The 23,953-nt window shown below is 44.7% G+C and overlaps 1 protein-coding gene across 1 annotated transcript in view; it reads right to left on the reverse strand.

Moving 5' to 3' along the window:
• The window catches only part of Slc28a3 (solute carrier family 28 member 3), a 53,587-nt gene that overhangs the window by 5,889 nt on the left and 23,745 nt on the right, over positions 1-23,953 (reverse strand). Inside the window, exons 3-14 of the mRNA XM_021180813.1 lie at positions 20,620-20,708; positions 18,514-18,605; positions 16,301-16,490; positions 14,587-14,731; positions 12,126-12,239; positions 11,324-11,401; positions 10,436-10,516; positions 9,013-9,093; positions 6,707-6,832; positions 4,684-4,814; positions 2,534-2,702; positions 1,513-1,710 (exon numbers count right to left, since the gene is read on the reverse strand). Of these exons, the coding sequence (XP_021036472.1) occupies positions 1,513-1,710; positions 2,534-2,702; positions 4,684-4,814; positions 6,707-6,832; positions 9,013-9,093; positions 10,436-10,516; positions 11,324-11,401; positions 12,126-12,239; positions 14,587-14,731; positions 16,301-16,490; positions 18,514-18,605; positions 20,620-20,708 (1,494 nt within the window). The remainder of the gene's footprint in view (positions 1-1,512; positions 1,711-2,533; positions 2,703-4,683; positions 4,815-6,706; positions 6,833-9,012; positions 9,094-10,435; positions 10,517-11,323; positions 11,402-12,125; positions 12,240-14,586; positions 14,732-16,300; positions 16,491-18,513; positions 18,606-20,619; positions 20,709-23,953) is intronic.

A 23,953-nucleotide genomic window follows, 5' to 3' on the forward strand; every position in this document is an offset into this window, starting at 1 on the left:
TTGGTCCATCAAAGCCTAAGGAGACATGAGTGCCTCTTTGTATGATTGCAGGGTGACTGCCCCAGGGTTCCAATCACAGACCTAAGTGTTTTATCTTCCCTCTTCCCTTACACAGTAGTAATTATGCCTTGTTATCTTTTGAGGATGTAGAGGCTCAGAGTGATATGCAGTCAGTTTCTTAGAGCTCATGATGCTAGAAGAGGCCTTCATGATCAACTGTCAGCTCCAAAAAGGTAAGACCTGCCATATCGGGTCCCTTTGACATACCCTCCTGGGAAAATGGGCCCTCAACTGAAGAATTGCCTATATCAGTTGGCTGGCAGCATGTTTATTTTCTTCATTGCTAATTGATGTAGGAAGGCTCAGCCCACTATGGGCAGTACCATTCCTATGCAGGTGGGCCTGGGCTGTGTAAAAAATGGTAGCTGAATGTGAGCCTGTGAACAAGCTGATAAACAGTGTTCTTCCTTGGTCTCTGTCTCCACGTTCCTTCCCTTGTCTTCTCTTAGTGATGAACTAGCCCATAAGTATACACTGAAATAAACATTTTCTTTCCTAAGTTGTTTTGGTTATGGTGTTTATCATAGCAACAGGAAAGCAAGCTAGGACAGGAAGTCAAGTGTAGGAAAGGAAGTTAGGCCTACACACTTGAGGGGGACATTGGGACTCTGTCCCCTCCTCTTCTTTTCTACTCCCCAGATGCTCTGCGGTGGATGACCCTACTCTGCTAGATGCATCTACCTGATGAACCGCTTTGCACAGAAAACAACAGGACCAGTGAATCGTGAGCTGAAATCATGAGCCAAGATGAACCTGTGGGGGGCCTGTGATGGCCTTAGGCACAGAAGATATCTCATACACCAGGCGGTGGTGGCGCACGGCTTTAATCCCAGTACCTGGGAGGCAGAGGCAGGTGGATTTCTGAGTTCGAGGCCAACCTGGTCTACAGAGTGAGTTCCAGGACAGCCAGGACTACACAGAGAAACCCTGTCTCGAAACAAACAAACAAACAAACAAACAAACAAACAGAAGATATCTCATAAAGCTTTGTGCACTGATGTCCTAGCTCATGTGACCCTAGGTCTGCGTCTACTTCAGTTTTTAAGTTTTCCCCACTCTCCCTCCCCTTTCTCTCTTTCTCCACACAAATATCACATGGTCAAGATAACGTGACTGAAGATTATGCTGTGCTCATCATGAGGTCTACAAGAGTCACTCAAGTTCCAGACAGACAGAAGAACAAGTCACAGTGTAGCTATGTGATAAGAATTATACATATTGACATATTGCTGCATCGAAGTCACAGTGTATCTATGTGATAATTATACATACCAACATATTGCTGCACACCAAGTTACAGTGTATCTATGTGATAAGAGTTACATGTACCGACAATAGAATATAGACATGAAGAATTATACGTACCAACATATATTGTCACAGTGCATTATCTATCTGATGAAGAATTAATTATATAACATATAGAAAATAGACATAAAGAACTATACGTACTGACATATATTGCTGCACGCCATTCACAAATTTAGGTCCAGCTGCTTTCCTCAAATTGATTAATTTTGAGAGGTGGTCATAAGCCACAAATTCATTGAAGAATGTCTTGTAACCTATGAGTTTGGCGACCATAAAGCTGTCTTGCCAGTCGACTCCCATCATGAAAGAGAAGGGCATGAAGATATAGGAACAAATGAGCTGCAAGGGACAGAAGTGGTGACACTCATTAAACAGTGATTGCTTCGAATTCTGCCACACACCCCCTTGGTGATAGGGTTGTCCCTGCTTTTCTGGGCACATTCAGTTGCCCATCTTTATGTATCAGGAGTGTACGGTTGGTCCTCAACAGATCGGTGTTAAGGCTTGATTTCTATGTGGTGATGTCAACAGACACAAGACTCTTAAAATCTATGAGTGTCTTTCATGGGATATAGCATTAGTTCTCCGTGGAATGGACTAATTTGAGAGTGTTTAAAGAAGGTCAGCAGCTCGGTCCCCCCTTTCATTTCGAATGTGCCCTTTCCTCTTGTCTGTGATGCATGGGTCTGCGGGTGATCCTTGCCACATTTAATTTCTTGAGTGGATTTGAAGCCTTCAGAGTGGCAGGTTAAATAAACCTTTACTGTTATAGGCTTCCCAGTCCAGTGTTCTGCATAGCCCAGGAAGCAGAGCAGGGCAGGAACTGGGTAGAAATTGGGCCCTTGGAAGTAGCTTATATTTTGGGAAAGAGAAAATAATTGCTTTGGGGGGAAAGGGGGTGGCGACAGAAGACAGGACAGGAGTGAAACAATTGGGGCAGCAAATGAGATGTTTCTATAGTATATGAGAGAGCACAACATAGCTGACTAAGAAAGGCTCAATCTGTAGCCCATGCTGGCCTTGAACTTATGGCAATCCTATCTTGGTGATAGTGATTAAAATCCTATCTAAGTGATGGGATTAAAACGTGAGCTACCAAACCTGGATTCTTAACTTATTTTTAAACAGAGGTAGTCAGAAACCAAACAAGGCAGAATCATACCTCAAAACTCAGCTCTGGGTAGTTGAACATGCTTCCAAACCAAGACAGGGCAGAGTTCACAAAGGAGAGCAAGGCCAGGAAGGCGATCAGATTCGCAGCAATGTTTGCCACCAGAGGGATGGATGAGGATGCGCCCTGAGAGGCTGCCTCCAAGAGATTCCTCGAATCACTTCATCAAAAAATGGAAATTCTAGAATTACCAAGGCATATCTGTGGTGGTTCATATATGCTAGGCCCAGGGAGTGGCACTATTTGGAGGTGTGGCTTTGTTGGAGTAGGTGTGTCACTGTGGGCATAGGCTTTAATATCCTAGTCTTAGCTGCCTAGAAATGAATTTTGCACTAGCAGCCTTCAGATGAAGATGTAGAACCCTCAGCTCCTCCTAACCATGCCTGCCTGGATGCTGCCATGTTCCTGCCTTGATGACAATGAACTGAACCTGTAAGCCAGCCCCAGTGAAATGTTGCCCTTATAAGACTTGCCTTGGACATGGTGTCTGTTCACAGCAGTAAACCATAACTAAGACAGTATCTCTGGATCTATGGCACAGCAATGGCCTAGTCATAGTTGTCCGACATGAGGTGAACCCTTAGGTACCGAGTACTCAGTCTCTTATGGCCTCAAAATTTGATGGGCTTATGATTGTTGATGCTTGGCCATGGGGATGTGGGAGCCCACTGCTGTGGTACGTTTCTCTTGGTGAAGGTTGAATCCTGGGCTTTGGGTGCTAAGCATCCATTCCTACCTCTACTCCATTGGGTGCATTTATAATAATAAACCAAGAAGTGATGAAATCATATACATTTAAATACTATTTATCAAAAGTAGCTACCTACCAGGGACTGTTGATCTCCAGGCACTACTGACTATCAGTTAGAAGGAAGCCCATATCACCGCTACTTCATTAAAGACTGAATCCTACGGTGTGCTCTTCTCTGATCTCCCATGAACCCCTCTCATCTGAGAGGTCTATCCCTAAATTCTAAATTCCCCCACCCCCCAATTTCTTTACTATTTCCCTACATGGCTGCATCCCTACATAACATACGTGATATAACGCACCAAGCAAATCTTCATGGTTCTGGACTCTGTAAGTGGAACCTTTAGGATGCTATCTATCCCCTATCCCAGTCCTCTAGACCAAAAGTGTTTCCTAGTTTGGTGTTTGGAATGGATTGCATAACCCACAACAAGACACCTTGTGGGAGGAGGGATAAGGATTAAAATATAATGGTGATATCAACTGATATTTCATATGTACACACAAAGCCTGAGATACAATTTTATACAATACTTTAAATGTTCATTTATTTGCTGTTACTGTGTGCGTGAGTGTCATGTGTATGTATGTGATGAAGGCGAATGTGCTGGGGTAACAGGACAACATTGCGGAGTTTCTTCTCTTCCCCATCTTCATGTGGACTCCTGGCCTCTAACGCAGGCATCCAACCTTGCGTGGTGCATGGCTTTAGCTGCTGAGCCCTCTCGTTACTCTAGGCAATATTTTAATAATCTGTGTATAGAACAAAGCTGAGTGCCCTGGATTGTTTTTATTTGTGGCATCGAGATGCAACTAAGAAATGTTTCAGGTTTCAGAACAATTTTGATTTTAGGTTAGGTTTCTGAGTTTTGGGCGCCCGCCTTTCACCTCATCCCCTCGACAGGCTGTCTTCACACGCCACTCTCCCAGTTACGAGTATTTCCACGTAAATGAGGCCTAGAGCTGAGATGAGAGTTCATTACATCATGTGATATAATGAGATACTTATATTTCACATGTCTCACTCCTGCGGTCCCTCTGCGATTTTTAATTTCTTTTTCACAGAGCGGAAGAAAATGAAGCCACCTTTTTATTCCATGGGTGATCTTGGAAACAGCCATTCTGTAACTTCCCAGTAGTCTTCAAGCAGGGCTTAGTGAACACTGAGTGCATTTATCAAGAAGCACTTTATAAGAAAGGTGTGTTTGGAAAGGCTTTCATGAGTATTAAAGGAGGAGTTTGTCTTGTTTCCTAGGCCAAAAATCTAAGAGCTCACTGGGAAATTAAATGTGATCCATTCTAAGGCCACAACTGGCTGTACCTTCTTCCTATTATCAAAGTGTGATTTTGGCATCCTGGCCTGTACGGTCATTAATTAGATAACACCTACCCATTTTCCATCTTCATGGCACTCTTGAGGGTTATTTTGGGTTTCTCTGTTTCAGGCCAAAAGAGTTTGGCCACAGCCAGGGCTGCAGGCGCAGACATGACCGAGGCGGTTAGCAAATGTGTGGACGACACCTGCAGTGGAGAAGGAAGGGGCTGATCATTCCCAGTGGCCCAGTCAGAGGACAAGACTCATGTCACCTGACCTCCCCCTTGGGAGAAGCACAAAGCCTAAGTCTGATTATCTGGGGTGAGAGTTAATTCTGCATCATAGGAACTTAAAGGTTTCTCAACCTTTCTGTTGTCTCTCTGAGCATCCAGCGGATCCCCACAGCCCATACTTATCTCATCCTCAGTTCAGATGGGGGTATGAGAGGAGGAGCATGGCCTGCGTGCAGAGACGGAAAGTCCCCATTCTTCCCAGCTTGGAACCCTTCCTGTCTTACTGTTCCTTTATCCTGTAAACTACTCTTACCCAATATTTCTTTTCTACCCTCGTGTTTTGTATTATTCTGTATTTGTTTCCCTATGGTGATGGCTAATTTTGGTTGTCAACTCGACTGCATCAACTAAAACCCAAGGCCAGGGTGGTCCTGGGAGGGATTTCCTTAGTCAGATTGTTTGAAACAGAATGGTTCACACTGTGGACCTCAGTTCCTAGTGGAGGCACAGTTACAATAACATGAAACAAGCCGGGCGGTGGAGGTGCATGCCTTTAATCCCAACACTTGGGAGGCAGAGGCAGAGGCAGAGGCAGGCGGATTTCTGAGTTTGAGGCCAGCCTGGTCTACAGAGTGAGTTCCAGGACAGCCAGGACTACACAGAGAAACCCTGTCTTGAAAAAACAAAAACAAAAAACAATAACATGAAACAAACTTGGCTTTCTGTCTGCTTGCCCCCACTCTCGATGGCGAGTCCATTGCTGCTGTGCCGTCTCTCCATTGGTACTACAACCTACTTCATCTGGCTTCCAATGTAGACAGGAATCCAACTGCTTGCCAGCAGTCCTCCAGGTCTTCAATATCAGATTCGGACTGATGAGACAGCCAGGCCCAAGGACTGAACCACTACTGCGTTCATAGCCCAGTTAGCGTAAGACAGCCATTGTTGGGTTACCTAGACCATATTCTATCTTAGGGAGTCCTGATTATATGTGTTCCCTGCCCCATTCCCATCACACCTAGCTCATTGATGAAGGCAACATCCCTACCTACAGTGGAGCAGGTGACCATCTGTGTTAGCATCTTATCTATAGTGGGGCAGGTGACCATCTGTGACAGTATCCCTACCTACAATGGGGGCAGGTTCCCCATAGTGGGGACAGCATTCCCCAGCCTCCAAAACTGATCACTCTTAGAATTGGCTTTGTATTAGAATTTGGGTTTCTCAAAAATATTGATGGCAAGGTCTCATTCCATGAAATTCTTGTTTACGTGGTCGTGGGCCAGAAAACTTGGACCTTTAACAAGTTTCACCCGAACCAAAACAACCCCTTTCCAGGTGACTCTCATGAGAAGGTTTGAGAACTCCTGCTCCGGGTCACAGCTCCTTTCCCAAGTGTCAGGTATTAGCTTGGTTGGCTGAACTATTCAACACACACAAGACAAAACCACAGGGTTGGCTAGTTCCCAACAAAGCCTTCTACAAAACCCCAGCAGGATCTGGATCTGGCTCATTAGCCATAGTTTGCTGACCCTTGGGGAACATCTTTGCTAAGATTAATAATATAGGTTCTGGTTTTCCACACAGATTGAAGATTTTTAGGCAAAATAACCTTGTCATGGAACCTCACTGTGCCATGGTTAGATATAATTATATGAAGGGGGCAGGAATATGGACTCCAAGCTCTCAAATTCCCTGGGGTCACTACATTCAAATGCCAAAGCCACAGCGGGCTACTTTCGTCATGCTCGAAAGGGTGGCATGTTCTCAGTGTCACTTCCAGTCAGCAACAAGAAAGAAAAAGAAACCAAAAATAGGAAGTGGGAGATTGAATTCACTTTGACTTATGTTCCAAACCTTCTTACCCCAAAAGAGATGTATGCGCCCAATACACTTCCAGCAATCGTGGCAAAGCCAGCTGTCATAATGGTATGGAGTTCCGACTTGGTGACGTGTGGTAAATATGGTTGGACCAGTAGTGGAGACTCTGTCTGGAGACAAACATTAAATGTTGTTACCTTTTAAATGCCTAACCTTGTGTCTCTAATGCAGTTGCTAGAGTGACTCTCAAAACTTGTCCGGCAGTCACAGGACCTCTGGAAACGCAAAGTCTCCAAGTGGAATTGGAAATTCTAAAGGTGCCCCACTGTGTCCGTACTTTGATAGCTTTCTAGTTAGTTCTGGTACCCACTCCTTGGGGTCCCTGCATTCAAAACCAAAGTAAACTCTCTATCAGTGTGTGTAAATTTGTAATGTGTGAGGCTGTTCAAACAGTCCTCAACCTAGCTTTGGGCTGGATGCTAACAGAACTTGGAAGGCTCTCTTGAGGGTTAGCTGAGCATTGTCTGGCCTTATAGATGGGATTTCCAAACTGCTGTGACTTTGCATCTTTCAAGCTGACCTTGACAGACACATACATGTTTTGTGGAAATAGAGACCATTATAGAACAAAGAATAGAAGAGGCACCCATAGTTCCTTTCATATCAGCCAGGGTATAGTGTCAAAGGCTTGAGTTGCACTGGGGAGGGTGGGTGGCTCGAAACATGGGGCTCTCCACCAGTAATAGAAGCACTTTGGGCATATTAACTATCAAATCTAGTGCCACAGACACATGTGTGCAATCTTACAATTTTCTGCTCATTATTTCTAATTGTTCTGTGAGGTTGAATGTGTTGAGCCTCAATTTATACACTGAATGGGAGCCCTGTATGTGAGACCTTTTACCCTGCAGGTACCAGCAATCATCTAGAGATGGTGCCTTAATTAGTCCTGAGAGATTTTATGATTATAATTATTATAATTTCAACTCCTAGGGAAGGACGAATTACCACTGTACACACTAAAGACTACTTTAGGCTGGTGAGCCAGCCTTATGGAGAAGGCTCAGCCTGCCTCCAGTAGTTGTAAGCCTGGGATTTGGGGCTGTGTATTTTTCTGTGGCACGAGTTTGTCTTTGAGTTGGGCAGCTTTTCTGGCAGCACTGCCCTGTGGCCTCATCGGGCAATTCTGTCTTCCCTGAAGCTATGTGTCCCTCAAGCTGTGCGGCTTATTGTATTCCTGACCTGTGTGTTTCTTGGGGTGGCTCCAGTTTTGAGGGGTCATATTTCTTTGCTTGAACTGGGCCTCAAACAAAACGGTATGTAACCATCCAATGAGCTGGGGAAGTGACACAGTGACCTGAAAGCTTATGTATCACGGGAAGAAAAGCATCAGAAAGTGTTTGTGCAGGCTCAGGGGACGGGGAGCAGCTGGACGAGGCTGGACAAGGCATGTGTCTGTGCCTGTAGGATTCTTGGTTGGGTGGCTTTTCTTTGTCTCCTTCATCATCACAGCATTGCTGTGAAGCATGTGAGGTACCCTACGCACTCTCTGCAGCTTGAGGACAGTGCAGTCATTCGAGCTGAATAGCTGCCAGCCGCAGCAGAGTTGACCAAAGGCCTCAATAATGGAGAGAAGGTTTCTGGCAAATGTGTACATGAGATGCATTGTGACTTGACAAAATAATGGTGTTCTTTCTCTGAGCTTTCAATAACTCAGTTCCATACTAAAATAACCTTCCTCCCCAACCTCATCCTCTTCTCCTGGACACACACACATATGCACATACACACACATGTTCACATGTATGCACACATGCATGTACACACACTCATGTGCACACATTCACATATATGCACACATATATGCACACATATCCATGCATGTACACACATGTGTACATACTCACATGTAAGTATACACATGCACATACACAAACACATGTGCACACATGAACATACACATACATGCATACATGGACACACACATGCTCACATGCATGCACACATGCATGTAAACAACACATATAGCCACAGGCATGCACATGCATACATTCACATTTGTAAGTATATACACACATGCTCACATGCATGCACACATGCATGTAAACAACACATATAGCCACAGGCATGCACATGCATACATTCACATTTGTAAGTATATACACACATGCTCACATGCATGCACATACATACATATATACGTAGTACTAGGGATTTCTTATTTTACACTCTCCACTCTACCCTAATGAGATAATGCATCCACAGGGACCTCATCACCAGTTTTGGAAAGAGAGCATCCCCATCTGCAGCAAGCAGTTTGCTTTGCTTGTCTTCTGTTATTACAACTTACTTGCCCGATAAATATGTTGCCAGCAGCAACTACAGACTCAATGGGAGATGACCCCATCGTGACAAGCATTAGCCACCCGACCTAAAAGGAAGAAAAGGATAAAGTCAGCAGAGAACCGTTTACATAGCAAAGACTTAAAGGTCAGCTAAACAAAATCTAGTCTGTGTTAGGACACAAGTCTTTCGTGGCTGCTGTCAGGATGGTAACAGGGACCTATATGTTTATATAGGAAATTCATTCAGCCCACAGAGCTGATGAGCTGAGTCTTCCCACCTGAGTCTAAGTCTGCATCACTGTATCTACATTTGAGCAATACAGAAATGAGTTTTTATAGATTAAATAAAAGTACCATGGACAGAAAGCTTTTCTGTGGCCCAAGAGCGACTATGAGCGACAGACCTGAATCGTCCATCTATTTCTGGCTCTTTGGAGTAAATGCTATCACTCCCTGTATTATAGAAGAGGCAACTAAGGCACAGAACGGTCACGTTGTTAAAGGCCTGCCCCCTTGGGATACTGAGATGGACACGGTTGAAGGGGTTTTTCCTACTTACGTCAAATGAGCATAGTTTGGGGTTCCGCTTTTGTAATGGCTTTGTGGGAATAGCTTAGATTTAGGGTGTCTCCCAAATGTCTACACATTAAAGGTCTGCTCCTCTGCCTCAGTGTTACTAGGAGGTGGTGGCCTTTAAGGGGTGGAGTCTAAAATGAAGTCAGAAATTGTTGCAAGGTGCCCTTGAAGAGGATCGGGTTTTGCTTTCTAGGCATGTGCTTTGCCTGATGCTCAAACCATACTCTCTACTAAGGTGTGTGTGTGTGCTTTTGTGTGGCTGTAGGCCATGTGTATGGAGGTGTCTGCAAGGCCAGAAGAGGATGTCAGTGGAGTCGATTTCGAGGCACTGGTTGTGAGCAATGGGACCTGAACTCAGGTAGGGCAGAGGTGTTCTTAGCAGCTGAGCCATCTCTCTACCCAATTTGAGCTATGATGAAGGTGAGGACTCAATTGCAGGGACAGCAAGACTATGCCTAACTTGCTTTTAAAAATATCTTATGCCTGTATAACGTGCTCCAGAGCAGAAGCAATCTCTTGTTTCTATTTCTGTACTACCTGTGAGGCCTGGAGGACCTTAGGTACCCCGCAGGAAGCTGTTACTACAGAGCAGTGTTGCTTCCTCCTGGCATCCGACCTTTGTCCCCTCGATGCAGAAGTAACTTGGTTTGCAAATCAAAGTCCCCTTGGAGGTTCCTGAGGTAACATTCGCACTATGGACACATGCAGGATCACCGGTTGGGATCCAAGGACTCAGATGAGTATCTTTGTGGAGAGAGACAGGTGTGGTGTGAATGCCTGAATCACAGGTGTTAGGACTTTTGAGCCTGAACGAACTCTGCATCATCCACAGAGTGCCTCACATCCCAGTACCTTTCTGATGATCCACTGCATCAGCCCCAGATAGTAAAGCATAGACATCACAGTGCTGAAGAAAACCACGATGGGCAGGATCTGTGGGCGGGGCACAATTGTGGTCACCAGTCAGTGCTGACAGTACTGTGAGCATCCTGTACGCTTCCCCTCTGCCTCCTTTCTGCCCCTAGGAACATCATCATAGAAGCAAAGTCCCTCTGTACAGAAGACTGGGTCATCCAGCCAGCAGCTGCCCGCTGGACAGCCTCCGACTCTTAAGTTCTCTATTGCATTGGATTGAGTGTGTCTCCAGAAGTCTACACGGTGGGTATTTTAATATCTCTCAAATGCCATGGTGACAGTGTCTGAAATATAGCCTTCGGAAGTAGCTATGGTTAGAGGAAGTCACAGGCTGGAGAGATGGCTCAGCAGTTAAGAGCACTTGCTGCTCTTGCAGGGGACCTGGGTCAGTCCCCAGCGTCTACATTGCAGTTCACCACTGCCACAGTTACAACCATAACTGCCTGTAACTCCAGTTTGATGAGAGCTAAAGCTCTCTTTTGGCCTCTGTGGCTATTGCATGCATGTGATGCATATACATATATACAAAAAAAATACTCATATCCATTAATTAAAATTAATCAAGAAAAAAGATTAGATGAAGTCATTGAAATGGGATGCCCATAACTGACTTTACAGGTCCTTCCTCAGAGCCTGCCCCTGCCCTACCTCACCCTTCCCCACTATTGCCTAGCTAACTGGTCAGAGGCAACATGCCAGGACAATTTGTGCAAGGCCTAATTTAGAAAAATCTCTATTAATGATACCCTTAAAAACACACTTTGTCTCAGCATCAGGGTTCTTTTCATTTTAATAGGCGGGCATAGGAAAGGAATCTGGACTTACCTTAAATGCAAAGAAGTGGTCTGTATACTTTTCCCCAAAGACAAACCTGGCTCCAGTATCAGTGTACCCCAGGAAAGTCTGAGAGAGAGAGAGAGAGATAGAGAGAGAGAGAGAGAGCTCATTACACACACCATGAGCCACAGGAAGGAACCTGAGCCCCCCTGAGAGATTGGGGAAGCTCTAGTAAATTCATTAAGCAGACTTGGGAAGTTAGGAATGCTGAGAATCTCGGTTTAAATCATCCCTACAGGCAGACTTCCTGCCATTTCTGACATTCCATCTGACCTGTACTGGCTGTGGTTGTTGGCTCCAACAAGCCCTAGGCGCTATACAAGGATGAACCTAGTCACCACTACATGCAGAGAGAGGCTCTTTCTCTGTTTGGAGGAGCCATCTCAGAAGTGCGGCACCGCTTGGGCAGGATAATGGGGTAGGAAGGATAAAGATGTGGTCCAATGGATGACACAGCTAGCGGGCAGTGGCAAGCTTAATTGACTACACAGATGAACATATCTGACAGGCGCAACAAAGTGGCAAGCCTAATTTGTGCCATGGAATTAAAATTAGGGTACAATATTACAGATAAACTACCCACATTTAAAATGTCCTGAGGGCTACATCCAAATGTTAAAAGTACAAAGAAAAGAAAAGCAAGAATTATTGTTGTTATTATTATTATTATTATTGTTAATTATTATTATTATTTTGAGCCAAGGTCTCGTGAGCCTCAGGTTGTAGCCAAGGCTGGTTTTGAATTCCTGACCTTCCTGTCAGCTCACCAGCTCTCATCTGACCTGCTTACCTGAACTTGTCTCCCCATCCAATCAAAAGCAACAAATCCAGGCCTAGTTCTTAAAATTAAGAGCCCAAGAAGAAACTGTAGTCCAATTCCCCAAAAGACAGGCCTCCAGTAAACCTGTGGAGAAAGACGGAGACCATAAAATGTCACGCTAACTAGAACATTGTAATGCTGCTTAAATGAGCAAAATATACAGTAACGTTGGGTGCAGGGGGGCTAAGCTTTCAGAAATTGCAACAGACCCCTTTAGATTGTAGTTACCTTATTAGGAAGTTAATGGTGGCCATAGACTTCCAAGGGGGCATTTTCCCTTGGGAGCATTCTCACGTGTCCCTGAGGAAGCCCAAGCAGACAGCCTCAGAGAATTTTTTTCTAATTAATTAAATTTGTCCTTTGACAATTTCATACATGTATATATAATCACGCTGACTACACTCCTTCTCTAGCCTTCTTACTTCCCTCCCAGCCCTGCCTACCCTCCTTATTCTTACAAATCTCTTTCTCGGATTTCTGTTTGTTTTGCTTCATAAACAGGGTCCTCTGTGTACCTGGGGCTTTGGAGTCTGGTGGGTTTGGTAATGGGTGCACAATGGAAGCACAACAGAAGGCAATGACTCGCCCCTCCCAGAATTTATCAGAAGCTGATCATAATCCAAGAGTAAGAGATAGGACCCTGTGGTTGTAGGGTTTAATCATGAACTTGACATGCCAATAACTATCTGGGTCACAGTGAAGGGTTATTGAGACCAGGGCGACCTGTGGTTGTATTTGTTAGGGATTATCTTTATTACATTAGTTGAAAGTGGGATGGTTGTGGACTGTGGGTGGCACCATTCCCTACACGGCAGCTCCTGAACTGTGTAAGAGTTCAAACACAGATGCACCATTCATGGCTCTCTGCTCTAGACTGGGAATAACACGCCTCCGTGATTCACGCTTCCACCTCTTTAACTCACCCACGGTGATGGACTATACCCTAGAATCACGGACAAATGAGCCCTTTCTTCCTTAAGTTGGTTTTATCAGGGTATTTTAATCAAAGTAACAGGAAGTGAAAATAAGAGAGGCCCTATACAGGTCAACTCCACGCAGGGGTTGTATTCTGCCCTCTTCTGCTGCTTTTCCACGGTGCTCTCTGAGCCTTAAAGGAGATATTCTAAATATCTGACTTAGGGCTGGGTCCTCAGCCATCACACCTTGGGCAGCTGCAAGTCTCTGCCCACCCACCACCACTTACTCCAAAGAGAGGCCTCAGAGAACGTTTAGATAGACTCATACCATTAAAAAAAAAAAAAAAAAAATCAGGGCTGCGCTCACTCTTTATAAACCTGGGTGAAAAAGCTGAGAAAGTAAGGTAAACCAAAAATCCTGACGAATGACCTGGACTCAGAGAGTCGTCTCCAAAATACCTGGTCATATTGCAAATGTTACGTGTACAGCTACTTCTCCACTTGGAAAATGGAAAGGTTGTAATTGATTTTTCTGTGCTCAAAGGTTGTTTATCTGACAATTTATAAGTGAATTAGATGAGATTTGGCTCAGATGAGGGGTTCTTGTTCCACAATAAAGGGAGCCCATGACCTTGAGTGCAGACCTAAGATGATAGAAGAAATGTACTGTCATCTACGTTTAATCTCAGAGCAGAAAAGAATGGCTTAAAAACTCTGGGTTGATAGAATGGAGATGTTGATCTGAGCAGGGCAAATAATTTCCATTGCATTAGGTCAAGTTGGTCCCTGATGAATGCTTTTTCTGTGGGTCACCCTCTTTGCCAGAAGGGACTGCTACAGCTTGCCATCGTGATTTGCAGATAACAGCTTTAGTCTTATAACTCAAACCCATCTCATGGGCTGTAGGCTGATAAAAGGCAGGAGGTGGTGGGGGATAGGGGGAGGAGAGGAAGAGAATTTGATGCTAAGGGGCAAGAGTGTAGCAGGACAAATCTGAGAATAAAAAAGGCCACATTAAAATGGAATTTTCATAAAACACAGAGTCGAAGGCTGGAGATGTGGCTCAGTGGAAGGCTTGGTTAGTGTGTGCAGATCCCTATGTCAATCCACAGCCCCCCATTAACTGCGCTTGCTTAGAATTCCAGCACTTAGGAAGCAGGAGGGTCGGAAGTTCGAGGGCATCCCTGAGCGAGTTTGAGGTCAGCCTGGGATATATAAGCTCCTGCCTCAAAACTAAAACAGTGCAGGATTGGGTATAAGATACTAGTAATGGACCATCTGGGAATATGGGTCAAAGGAATGAGCTTTCCCGTGTGTGTGTAATGGAACCCCAAGTGCACACGAGGGACGTATTACTTGTGTAACTGGAAATCACTAAGAACAAAACAGCTCCGGACAAGCACCCTCGCCCCTTGTGGACTCGCACGAGGTGGACATTTTGCATAGTTAGATTTTTCCCAGTGACTGTTTTGAAGTCTTGGCTTCCCTGCCTCCCACAGCCAGTCTGTACTTACTCTGGTGGGATGTTTGGAAAACAGAAATAACAGGATAAGGTACATGATGAGTCCGCCAAAGGATACCAAGTTTTGTTGGCCCAGTTTGGCAGTGTCAAGAGACAGCCAGAGAATAATCGCCAGGATCAATGAGCTCCAGACCACCCTGTGAGGACAGAAGGAGGGAGCCGGGTCCTTTATTGTGCCAACTTGAATATCGTATCGAGGATGAAACACACAAAGGAAAACTGCTAACAAGATGACACACCTCAGAACCAGGGAGCCGTGCTTCAGACAGCTGTGGCCTTGTGACCTATGTCCCTCTTACCTCCTAGCTCCCACCCTCAACAAGTCCAAGGCTACACACATGCGCATCAGAGAGGAGAGAGGGTGTCTGTACAGGGATGCCTCGTCTCTGCTTAAAGGATCTTCAAGCAATACCTTAGCCTTCCTCTCTGTCCTTTTGGGGATGATATTACCTTTATGAGAGGATGTGTTTCCTGTAATTGGGGGACCTTAGCAGAGTTAAATCAGACTTCGGGTTCTATCTTCCTGTGTCTAGTAGATGTGATAGGCTGATTCACAGCTTTGATGGCCAAGTTGGGGAGGCTGCTGTGTGGTGATTGCGCTATCCTGATGAACTGGACTGAAAGTGGGTGAAGTGTCCAGGGTAAACCATGCATGTGCTTCACAGCATAGAGAACCAGTCCCTTGGACTATTCAATAGGACCATCTCTAAGGAGGGGAGAGCCCACAGTGAGAGGCCAGAGAAAATCCCTGGGGCCATTGTAAGATGTGGATTCCTTCAAGGGGGAGTCAGGTCCCCAAGGTCCCCAGGGAGCAGGTTCTATGAGCAGGAAGTCCTTTCCCAAGTCAGGTCTATCCTTGCCCTCATCTTGGTGCTGGCTTTGAGGCAAATCTAGAGTCAGTACATCAGGTGAAAGAAAAGGGAACATTTGGCTGGGTTTTCTCTAGCCAGGGATGGAAGGAACATCTCACACACTCACACACACACACACACACTCACACATACACACACACACACAGACACATACAACCCAAACAAAACTGAGGTGTCATTTCACCTTGGTCTTTATTTCCTATTTGAAAAATATAAATAAGCAACTAATAATAAATAAGTGAAACAAAACATATTCAAGATCAAATACAGTCCATGATTTCCACTTTGCAGATGAATTTAGTGAGATAATGCATGGCTATATAAAAAGAAAGAAGTTAGAAAAAAAAATGCAAGCTCACACGGTCAGCAACCTTTGCTGTCTTGTACTTATGAGCCAATCTTTAAGTCAGCACTGAAACCGCATGGCATCTTGAGCTGTTCTCTGACCTGGGGCAGGACAGACATTACTAATTGATAATGATCTCCTTGCATCAACAAACCCTCACTGCATGACTAAAACACTACTTTATCCTATGTTCTTGTCCTGTATGTAGGTATCTAGGTGTCTTTGTAACACAGACATGCAGATGAGCAGATTGTCTTTGGACTTTTACCAGCACCTCAGATAAGGGGCTTCTTGTGACACTTGAATAATTTTTAAGTGATTCATTATCTCATCCTGGTCTCATTCATAAAATGGAGGTACTATAATGGTACTATTGTGGTTATTGCACATATCAATATCCCATAAATGAGAATGGGATTTTAGAACACATTTTTGGAACAGTAGAGAGAGCCAACATCCCATCCCTGCAGTAGGAGAAATGTATTTACCATTTCAGCCAGAACCAATGCCTGTCGAGAAGCCTTCTGCCAGGAGACAGGAAATCGTCTATTCGCTGTTCATATTTGGCCATCAAGTGATCCCAGATGACAAAGAAGATGGTCACCAAGGTGATCACAAAAAGAGGAAGGGCTCTGTGGAAGTTTATCGCACAGGCTGCAATCACCAGGGCCAGGAAACCTGTCCAGGAGGCAAATTCAGATGCTTGGTACCCCCAAACCAGTGGATCTGGGCTTCCAGCCTGGTCTGACTGGGGCAAGGGGAGGCTTAGGCAGGCACTTGCTGGATGCAGGGGTGCTTGGTGTAGCTTCTAACTTCTCTAGCTGAGTCTTTTGTTTTTCTTTCAAAGAAGTCCCTAAGATTTCACCACGATGGAGAAAAAGATCCATCCTTCCTTCCTTCCTCCCTCCCTTCCTCCCTCCCTCCCTCCCTCCCTCCCTCCTTTCCTTCCTTCCTTCCTTCCTTCCTTCCTTCCTTCCTTCCTTCCTCCCTTCCTTCCTTCCTTCCCTCCCTCTCTCCCTTTTTTTTTAGTATCTTCTAAGTTCTGCATCCTCACACTTGGTTCCTGTGGCTGCATTTAAAGAACACAATTTAAGATAAGAATACCAGGTGTTAGTACATTTAATTCCAGCACTTAGGAGACAGAGATTGGCGTATCTCTGTGAGTTCAAGGCAAGCCTGAGCTCACTCTACATAGTGAGTTCAAGGACACCAGGAGCTATACAGTAAGACTGTCTCCAAAAGGGAAGGAAGGAAGGAAGGAAGGAAGGAAGGAAGGAAGGAAGGAAGGAAGGAAGGCAGGCAGGCAAGCTTCTTATTCTAAAAAGCCAGCAAACGGCCTGCAGGTTAGGTCTGGCCTATTACTAGGGAGGTGGCAAGCTCATGGTGTTTTCTTGTGTGCACTTGTATCCTCCAGTCAAGTAGAATTGCAATGCAGATACACCTTTCTACTCACATACTATCTGCGGTTGTATTTTTGTTACAATGTTGAAGGTCCAATATGGCCAGACCTAAGACTCTGTGGCCTACTAGAGGGAAGATGGCTGAGCCTTGCTGTTGCTGTTCCAGCTGTTGAACATCACAATGATTCTTGGCTTTGGCGGTGCAGCCTTCAAATGTCTATGGGCTTGAGAGGGAAGGTTCACATTTTACAGCCAATTTGTTTTGTTTTATTTTTGTTTTTGCTTTTTATTTTTTTACAATGTGCTTTGAAACCCTTTACTTTGAGAAGACAGAAAAAAAATCAGGGTACATTCTCATGTGACCGTAGGCTAAAGTCTGGGCCAGAAGGTCCTGGGTTTTGTCCTGTATTCGATCCCACATTAATGTTTGCTCATGTTTAACTTTGTATCGTGAAGTCTGCCAGTTGCCCAAGTAGTGTGGATTTGCATTAGCCAAGGTGTTTTCTTTCCAAGAGCCCCATGAGTATGGTTTGGAAGTATCCCTCTGACATTTGTGTGTTGGAAACGTAATCCCCACATCCATATTATGATGGTAGCAGAGGTGGGGCTTTGAGGAAGTAATTGCGATTGAATGAGGTCCCGAGGGTAGACGGCCACCATATTACTAGTGGCTTCAAAAACAGAGAAATAAATACATGGGTTAACCTGGGCTATCTAGTGCTTCAAAGACACACACCCCCACCCTGCCCCTGTGATTTGATGGAGTAGAAGGCCCTCGATGAGGCTGGCACCTTGGTCTTAGACTTCCCTGGTCCAGGACCTGGATAAACATCTGTGATTGAGCCTGCAGTATTCAATTATAGCAACAGAAAATGGACTAAAACAGTAAGTGACTTAAAAAAAAATTACCGGTTGACCTCATAAACAAGGCAGGGTAGCAGGCTGTGTTCTCTCTCTCTCTCTCTCTCTCTCTCTCTCTCTCTCTCTCTCTCTCTTTCTTTTTTTTTCTTTTTTCTTTTTTTAGACAGGGTTTCTCTGTATAGCCCTGACTGTCCTGGAATTCACTTTGTAGACCAGGCTGGCCTTGAACTCAGAAATCCGCCTGCCTCTGCCTCCCAAGTGCTGGGATTAAAGGCATGTGCCACCATCACCTGGCCAGGGTTGCTTGATCCACTCCACCCCTTCTCCCGGTGAGTGTGTGAGGCCCAGGGGAAGAGGAGATTTCTTTCTTTCCATAGAAAGTAACGCTTAAAAGACCCCAAGGAAAGACAACAGTCTTCCCACAGCCCTTTGGTATTTACCTGTCAGTAAAACGGCCCAGATGGTGCTTTGGAGAACAACTCTGTGCTTTCTACAAAACTCACAAATTGTATCATACTTCCTCTCCAAGAACCTGCAACATAAAAGCAAACAGGCCACAGAGGTGAATAGAATACCACAGCATGAAGTACCTAGCCTGTGATGCCCAGGTTAGGTCCTGAAAAGAAGCCATGTTTGTTGTTGTTTCTGAAGCCATATCCCAAAGCATAAATGGGATGTTCACTTTAGCTGGACACTGGTCATAACTTGGATTGGCCACTGACCGAGTGGCCTAGCTCTGAGGCGGATAACAGTAACTAACCAATAAACCACAGGCAGGGTAGGGATTCTGAGAGGAGGGCCTCAGAGTGTATCACATATACAATACATTGTTACCATGGGAAGCATTCACAACTAGAAGGATGCGTGAGGATGTGTACTGAGAATCTGAAACACTACCCTAGGAGATACTAGGAGAATCAGAGTGTGGTAAAGACTAAGTTTCTTGGGGTCTAATTCAGGAAAGGAAAAGCCAATAACTAATTTTTCTCAGTTGAGGAGATACTGTTTTGTTGTGTTAGCAACCATGATAAAGAGCCACTTTTAGTAGACCTTTGTCTGCTGTGCATTGGCTTCTTCAGCTCTTATCTTATAGTGGCAGGGAAAGTGTGTAATTCCAATGAATTGCAGTAATCTGGCCCTATGAAGCAAAGTCACTGCATAGACTTGCTTTGTTTGGTTGTCCAGGCTGAACAAACTCAACCCACTGGTGATTGCTTCAGTGCCATGATCATTAGTGAAACCCCGGAGAATATGATGCCTCCAGAGATCTTCTCATCCCTGGGTCAGAGCCTCATAAAATAAATGAAGGATGGAGCCTGGCAAGAGTTCTTGATGGTATTCACATGTCAAGACCTCTAAGCCCCAATTCTGATTTTTGAGAGACATTGTTCTGATGCCTAAGAATAAAACATTCTTCAGGGGCTGGGGATGGTCGGTGAGGAGCGCACAGCACTCCTGAAGAGGACCTAGGAGTGTTTCCTGGCACCTGTGTGGTGGCTCACAACCATCTACAGTCCCAACTCCAGGGGATCCGATAGCTTCCTTTGGCCTCCACTGGCACCGGATTACATACATGGTGCACAGACAGACATACATGCAGATAAAACACACTTAGACTAAAAAAATAGATAATTCTTTAAAAACTTCTATAGAGATATAGAAATTTAAGTAAAAATTTACATAGGAATTTAGAAAATGGACGTGCGTATTATAATATAGTATCAGAAATTCCAGACTCTTCACTTTCAAGTAGACTGCCTTTCCTTGTACTAACCCCAAATCAAGTTAGTGATATTGTTTCATCCATGTATGATGACTCACACTTATCGCCCCAGCATTTGAGAGCAGGCAAGAGGGTGGTAAAGGCAAGTTAAAAGTCGGCCTTGGCTAGAGAGCAGACCCTGCCAAGCACACACCTACTGGCTCTTCTGTCTTAGCGATTATAAAAACTTAGAATAATTCAAGGCCACAAGATAATAAAGGCAACAGTTTATAAAATTTTATCACATGTCCTTATTTTGTATGTATATGTGTGAACATGAGTGTTTGCAGAACAAATGGGGAAGTCCGAGGACAGCTTTCAGTAGTAGGTACTCTCTTCCGGCAGGTATGTCCTGAGGATGGAAGTCAGATCAGCAGGCCTGACAGCAAGTGCCTTTATGGTCTGAGCCATCTCCTTGGTCCAGTTTTCTGAGATTTAATGTAGGTTTTGAGAAATCAATTGCCATTGATAGATATGGGGAAGATAAATTGACTCCTTATGTATGGATTGGAGCCATTAGTAGGTAATTTATACCTTTAATGAGAAGACTGTCCTGGGTGGATGTAAAAATAAATTCGAGGTTCTGAGAGCAACATTGTTTCAAATGGACCACATTCATCACCCTAAAAGGCCATTATTTTTTCCAAGTGGCACTGGGTGGGTGGGTGGCACTGGAGGTGGTGACAGTTTCTAATGAAGCATAGTAAAATTTAAGAACAGAAGAGAATAAAACAAAAAGACAAAACATGGGATAAACCACACGCCGGGGTAGGCACTGCTGTACCCTTTCTGATGCTCATCTTCGCTACCATCCTCCTCTCTTTCTTCTTTGTTTCCTAGAGGCTCCTGTTCAATCGTGATCTGCCTGTCGCCCTGCAGATCAAACATCGGAACAAAGACAATAATGAGAACCTGGGTGTTATGAACTCTGGAATCCATTGCTCAGGGTTCAAGCAAGCAACATTCAAAACTTTCTTAAATTATTATGCAAGAAACGGCTTCCTTTTCCTACGTCATGGACAATTTTTTCCTTTTATAATAGAAATTTGGGGCCACACTTGTGTCCTTCCTCCCAGAGAAGTCTTTGACATTCTCGATTGCCATCTTTTTGCATTGGTTTTTATTTTATTTTATTTTTTATTTTTATTTTTTTAAATTTTTAATATTTTTATTACATATTTTCCTCAATTACATTTCCAATGCTATCCCAAAAGTCCCCCATAGCGGCCCTCACTTCCCTACCCACCCATTCCCATTCTTTTGGCCCTGGCATTCCCCTATATTGGGGCATATAAAGTTTGCAAGTCCAATGGGCCTCTCTTTCCAGTGATGGCCGACTAGGCCATCTTTCGATACATATGCAGCTAGAGACAAGAGCTCCGGGGTTCTGGTTAGTACATCCTGTTGTTCCAACAATAGGGTTGCAGATCCCTTTAGCTCCTTGGGTACTTTCTCTAGCTTCTCCATTGGGAGCCCTGTGATACATCCAATAGCTGACTGTGAACATCCACTCCTGTGTTTGCTAGGCCCCGGCATCGTCTCACAAGAGACAGCTATATTTGGGTCCTTTCAGCAAAATCTTGCTAGTGTATGCAATGGTGTCAGCGTTTAGAAGTTGCTTATGGGATGGATCCCTGGATACGGCAGTGCATTGTTTTTTGAAAAGGCAATTTGTTTGCATTTCTGATTTTTGTTCCAGTTTCTGTTGTAACCGATCAACACCAGACACCAGCTCTCTGCTTTTTTGGGAAGGGCTAAATGAAGTTCAAAGCAAGGGCTGTCTGATTCTCCCTTTACATTGAACCAGCCCATTTCCAGAGCCTGAAACCAAACTGAGGCTTGGCTTGCAGATATGAACACTTGCCTCATCCTTCAAGAGCTAACAGACTCCCTTGAGACTCACGTCCTCTCAACTGGGAGCACTGCCCTTGCCCTGATGACTTAAGAGCCTGTGTCAGAGTCACTTTTCATTGGCAATTTTCTTTTGGGACCAGTATGAGCTTTCTCCCAAATATCCATGACCTATCCTGTTTCCAGGCTAGCCCCCTCTCTCAATCCCACAATTCTTCAGCTGGTGAAGTTGCCATTGTATGTAGCTGGGAGTGTTTAGGTACACACTGGCTTTGAACACTCCTGGAGATCTACTGATGTTTTCTGCCATGTGCAGAATGACCCCTGATCCTCTGCACTTAAAACATCAGACCCCAAAAGATATCAAAGAGGACGTGTCCCATAGCACGTCAAAGACAGACACTATTCTTTCTGCCTTTGGTCATCTGTGTTTTCTAGACTGACCCTCAAGAACTAGGAAGGCATGAACCATAAGAAAAGAGGCTGAGTTCAAGGTCCAGATACCACAGTCAGGTCAGAGGTGAGTGTGCCACTTACATCTTCTTTTTAAAAGTTTTACTTATTTTTATTTTATGTATATAAATGCTCTGCCTGCATGTATATGTACCATGTGCATGCAGTGCCCACAGGGGCCAAAAGAGGGCATCAGATCCTGTGGAGCCCAGTTATAGATGGTTGTGAGCTGTCATGTGGGTTCTGGGATTGGTGAGAAGGTCCCTGGTAAGAGCAGTCAGTGTTCCTAACTGCTAAGCCATCCATCCATCTCTCCAGCTCCTTGTCCATATATATATGCGGCTTGGCCAACAATATTGGTAAATATTTAATTTAAATGATTGTTCTCAATGTGTCCCAAGCCACCTACCACCTATGAAATGCTTCTGTTTATTTCTTTCTTTTCCTTTTCTTCTTTTTCTTTTTTAGATTTATTTTTTATTATATATACAATGTTCTGCCTGCATGGATGCCTGCAGCCCAGAAGAGGACACCAGATCTCACTACAGAGAGTTATGAGCCACCATGTGGTTGCTGGGAATTGAACTCAGGACCTCTGGATGAGCAGTGAGCGCTCTTAACCACTGAGCCATCTCTCTAGCCCCATTTAATTCCTTCTTATCTTTTAACATGGACACCCAAATCACCCTCAACTCTTGTTATCATGGGTGACGTTCCATCTCCCAGTCAGTACGGGACTCTGTACATTTCCATTCCGCGCCACCACCTGCTGACCACCGCTGCCTGCTCAGCCCCCTGTGTGCATTCCTGCTGAGTGTCCTTGTTCAGCATCACCCAAGCCCCATGGCTGCCAAAGCCGCTGCTGATTGGCCTGCACACTTGTGTTACAGCTGTGAAATAGGGAGTTATGCTTTGTTCTTTCGTCAAACAATTGAGAGCAACTGTAGCAAAAACAAACTGTAAACATGGAGGCTTCCCATACATCCTCACACGGTCCATCCTTTGCTGCCCACATCCTCCACTTGTTACCTCAGATGAACCTACTACATGGATGATCACACAGGTCCCATCATTTCCCTCCATGGGTGTGACGTGTGCTCTTGGCCATCAGTTTATTACATCTGGAAACCCAAGTGGCTCTGTCTACCATGAGGGATTTTTTTTCTTCTTCTTCTTAATTAAACTATTTGAAGTGGGAAGACCCAGTTTTAATCTGAATCTTTGGAAGTGGGAAGATCCACCTTAAATCTGGGCCACACCTTCTGCTGGCAGCCAACGTAAAGGGCAAGGAAGAAGGAAGCTTGCTCTCTGCCTGCTTGCTCTGGCTCTCTCTAGCAAACCCATCCCTTCACTGGCCTTGAACCTACTTCCTCAGGGTTTCAGTGTACATTGGAGACCAGCTGAGACATCCAGCTTCCTGGATTGAACAACTGCTGGATTCTTAGACTTTCCCTTGGTAGACAGCATCATTGGACTAGCTGGCCCAGAGCCTGGAACCCAGTCTAACACCTCTCCACCCCCACATAGTCATGTTATAAGTTCTATCCCCGTAGAGAACCCTAATACAAAGGTCGTTTTCTAGTGTGCTCAAATCTAGGTTTGGATCTTCACCTCCATAGTGTTGTTCAGAGTGCTTACGGTGCCCTGAGAGTCCCAACGCTCACCCCCACTTCCTCCCTGACCCCTGGAAACCACTATCTCTTCATCCCTCTAAGGTTTTGCCTTTTTCTACTCAGGATGATGCTACTGGCATGGTACAGGGTGTTCCCATCTTAAACTGGATTCTTTCACTTCATAATATGCACGTGTGGTTC

This window comes from Mus caroli, chromosome 13 (genome assembly GCF_900094665.2).
Source record: "Mus caroli chromosome 13, CAROLI_EIJ_v1.1, whole genome shotgun sequence".
Lineage (NCBI taxonomy): Eukaryota > Metazoa > Chordata > Mammalia > Rodentia > Muridae > Mus > Mus caroli.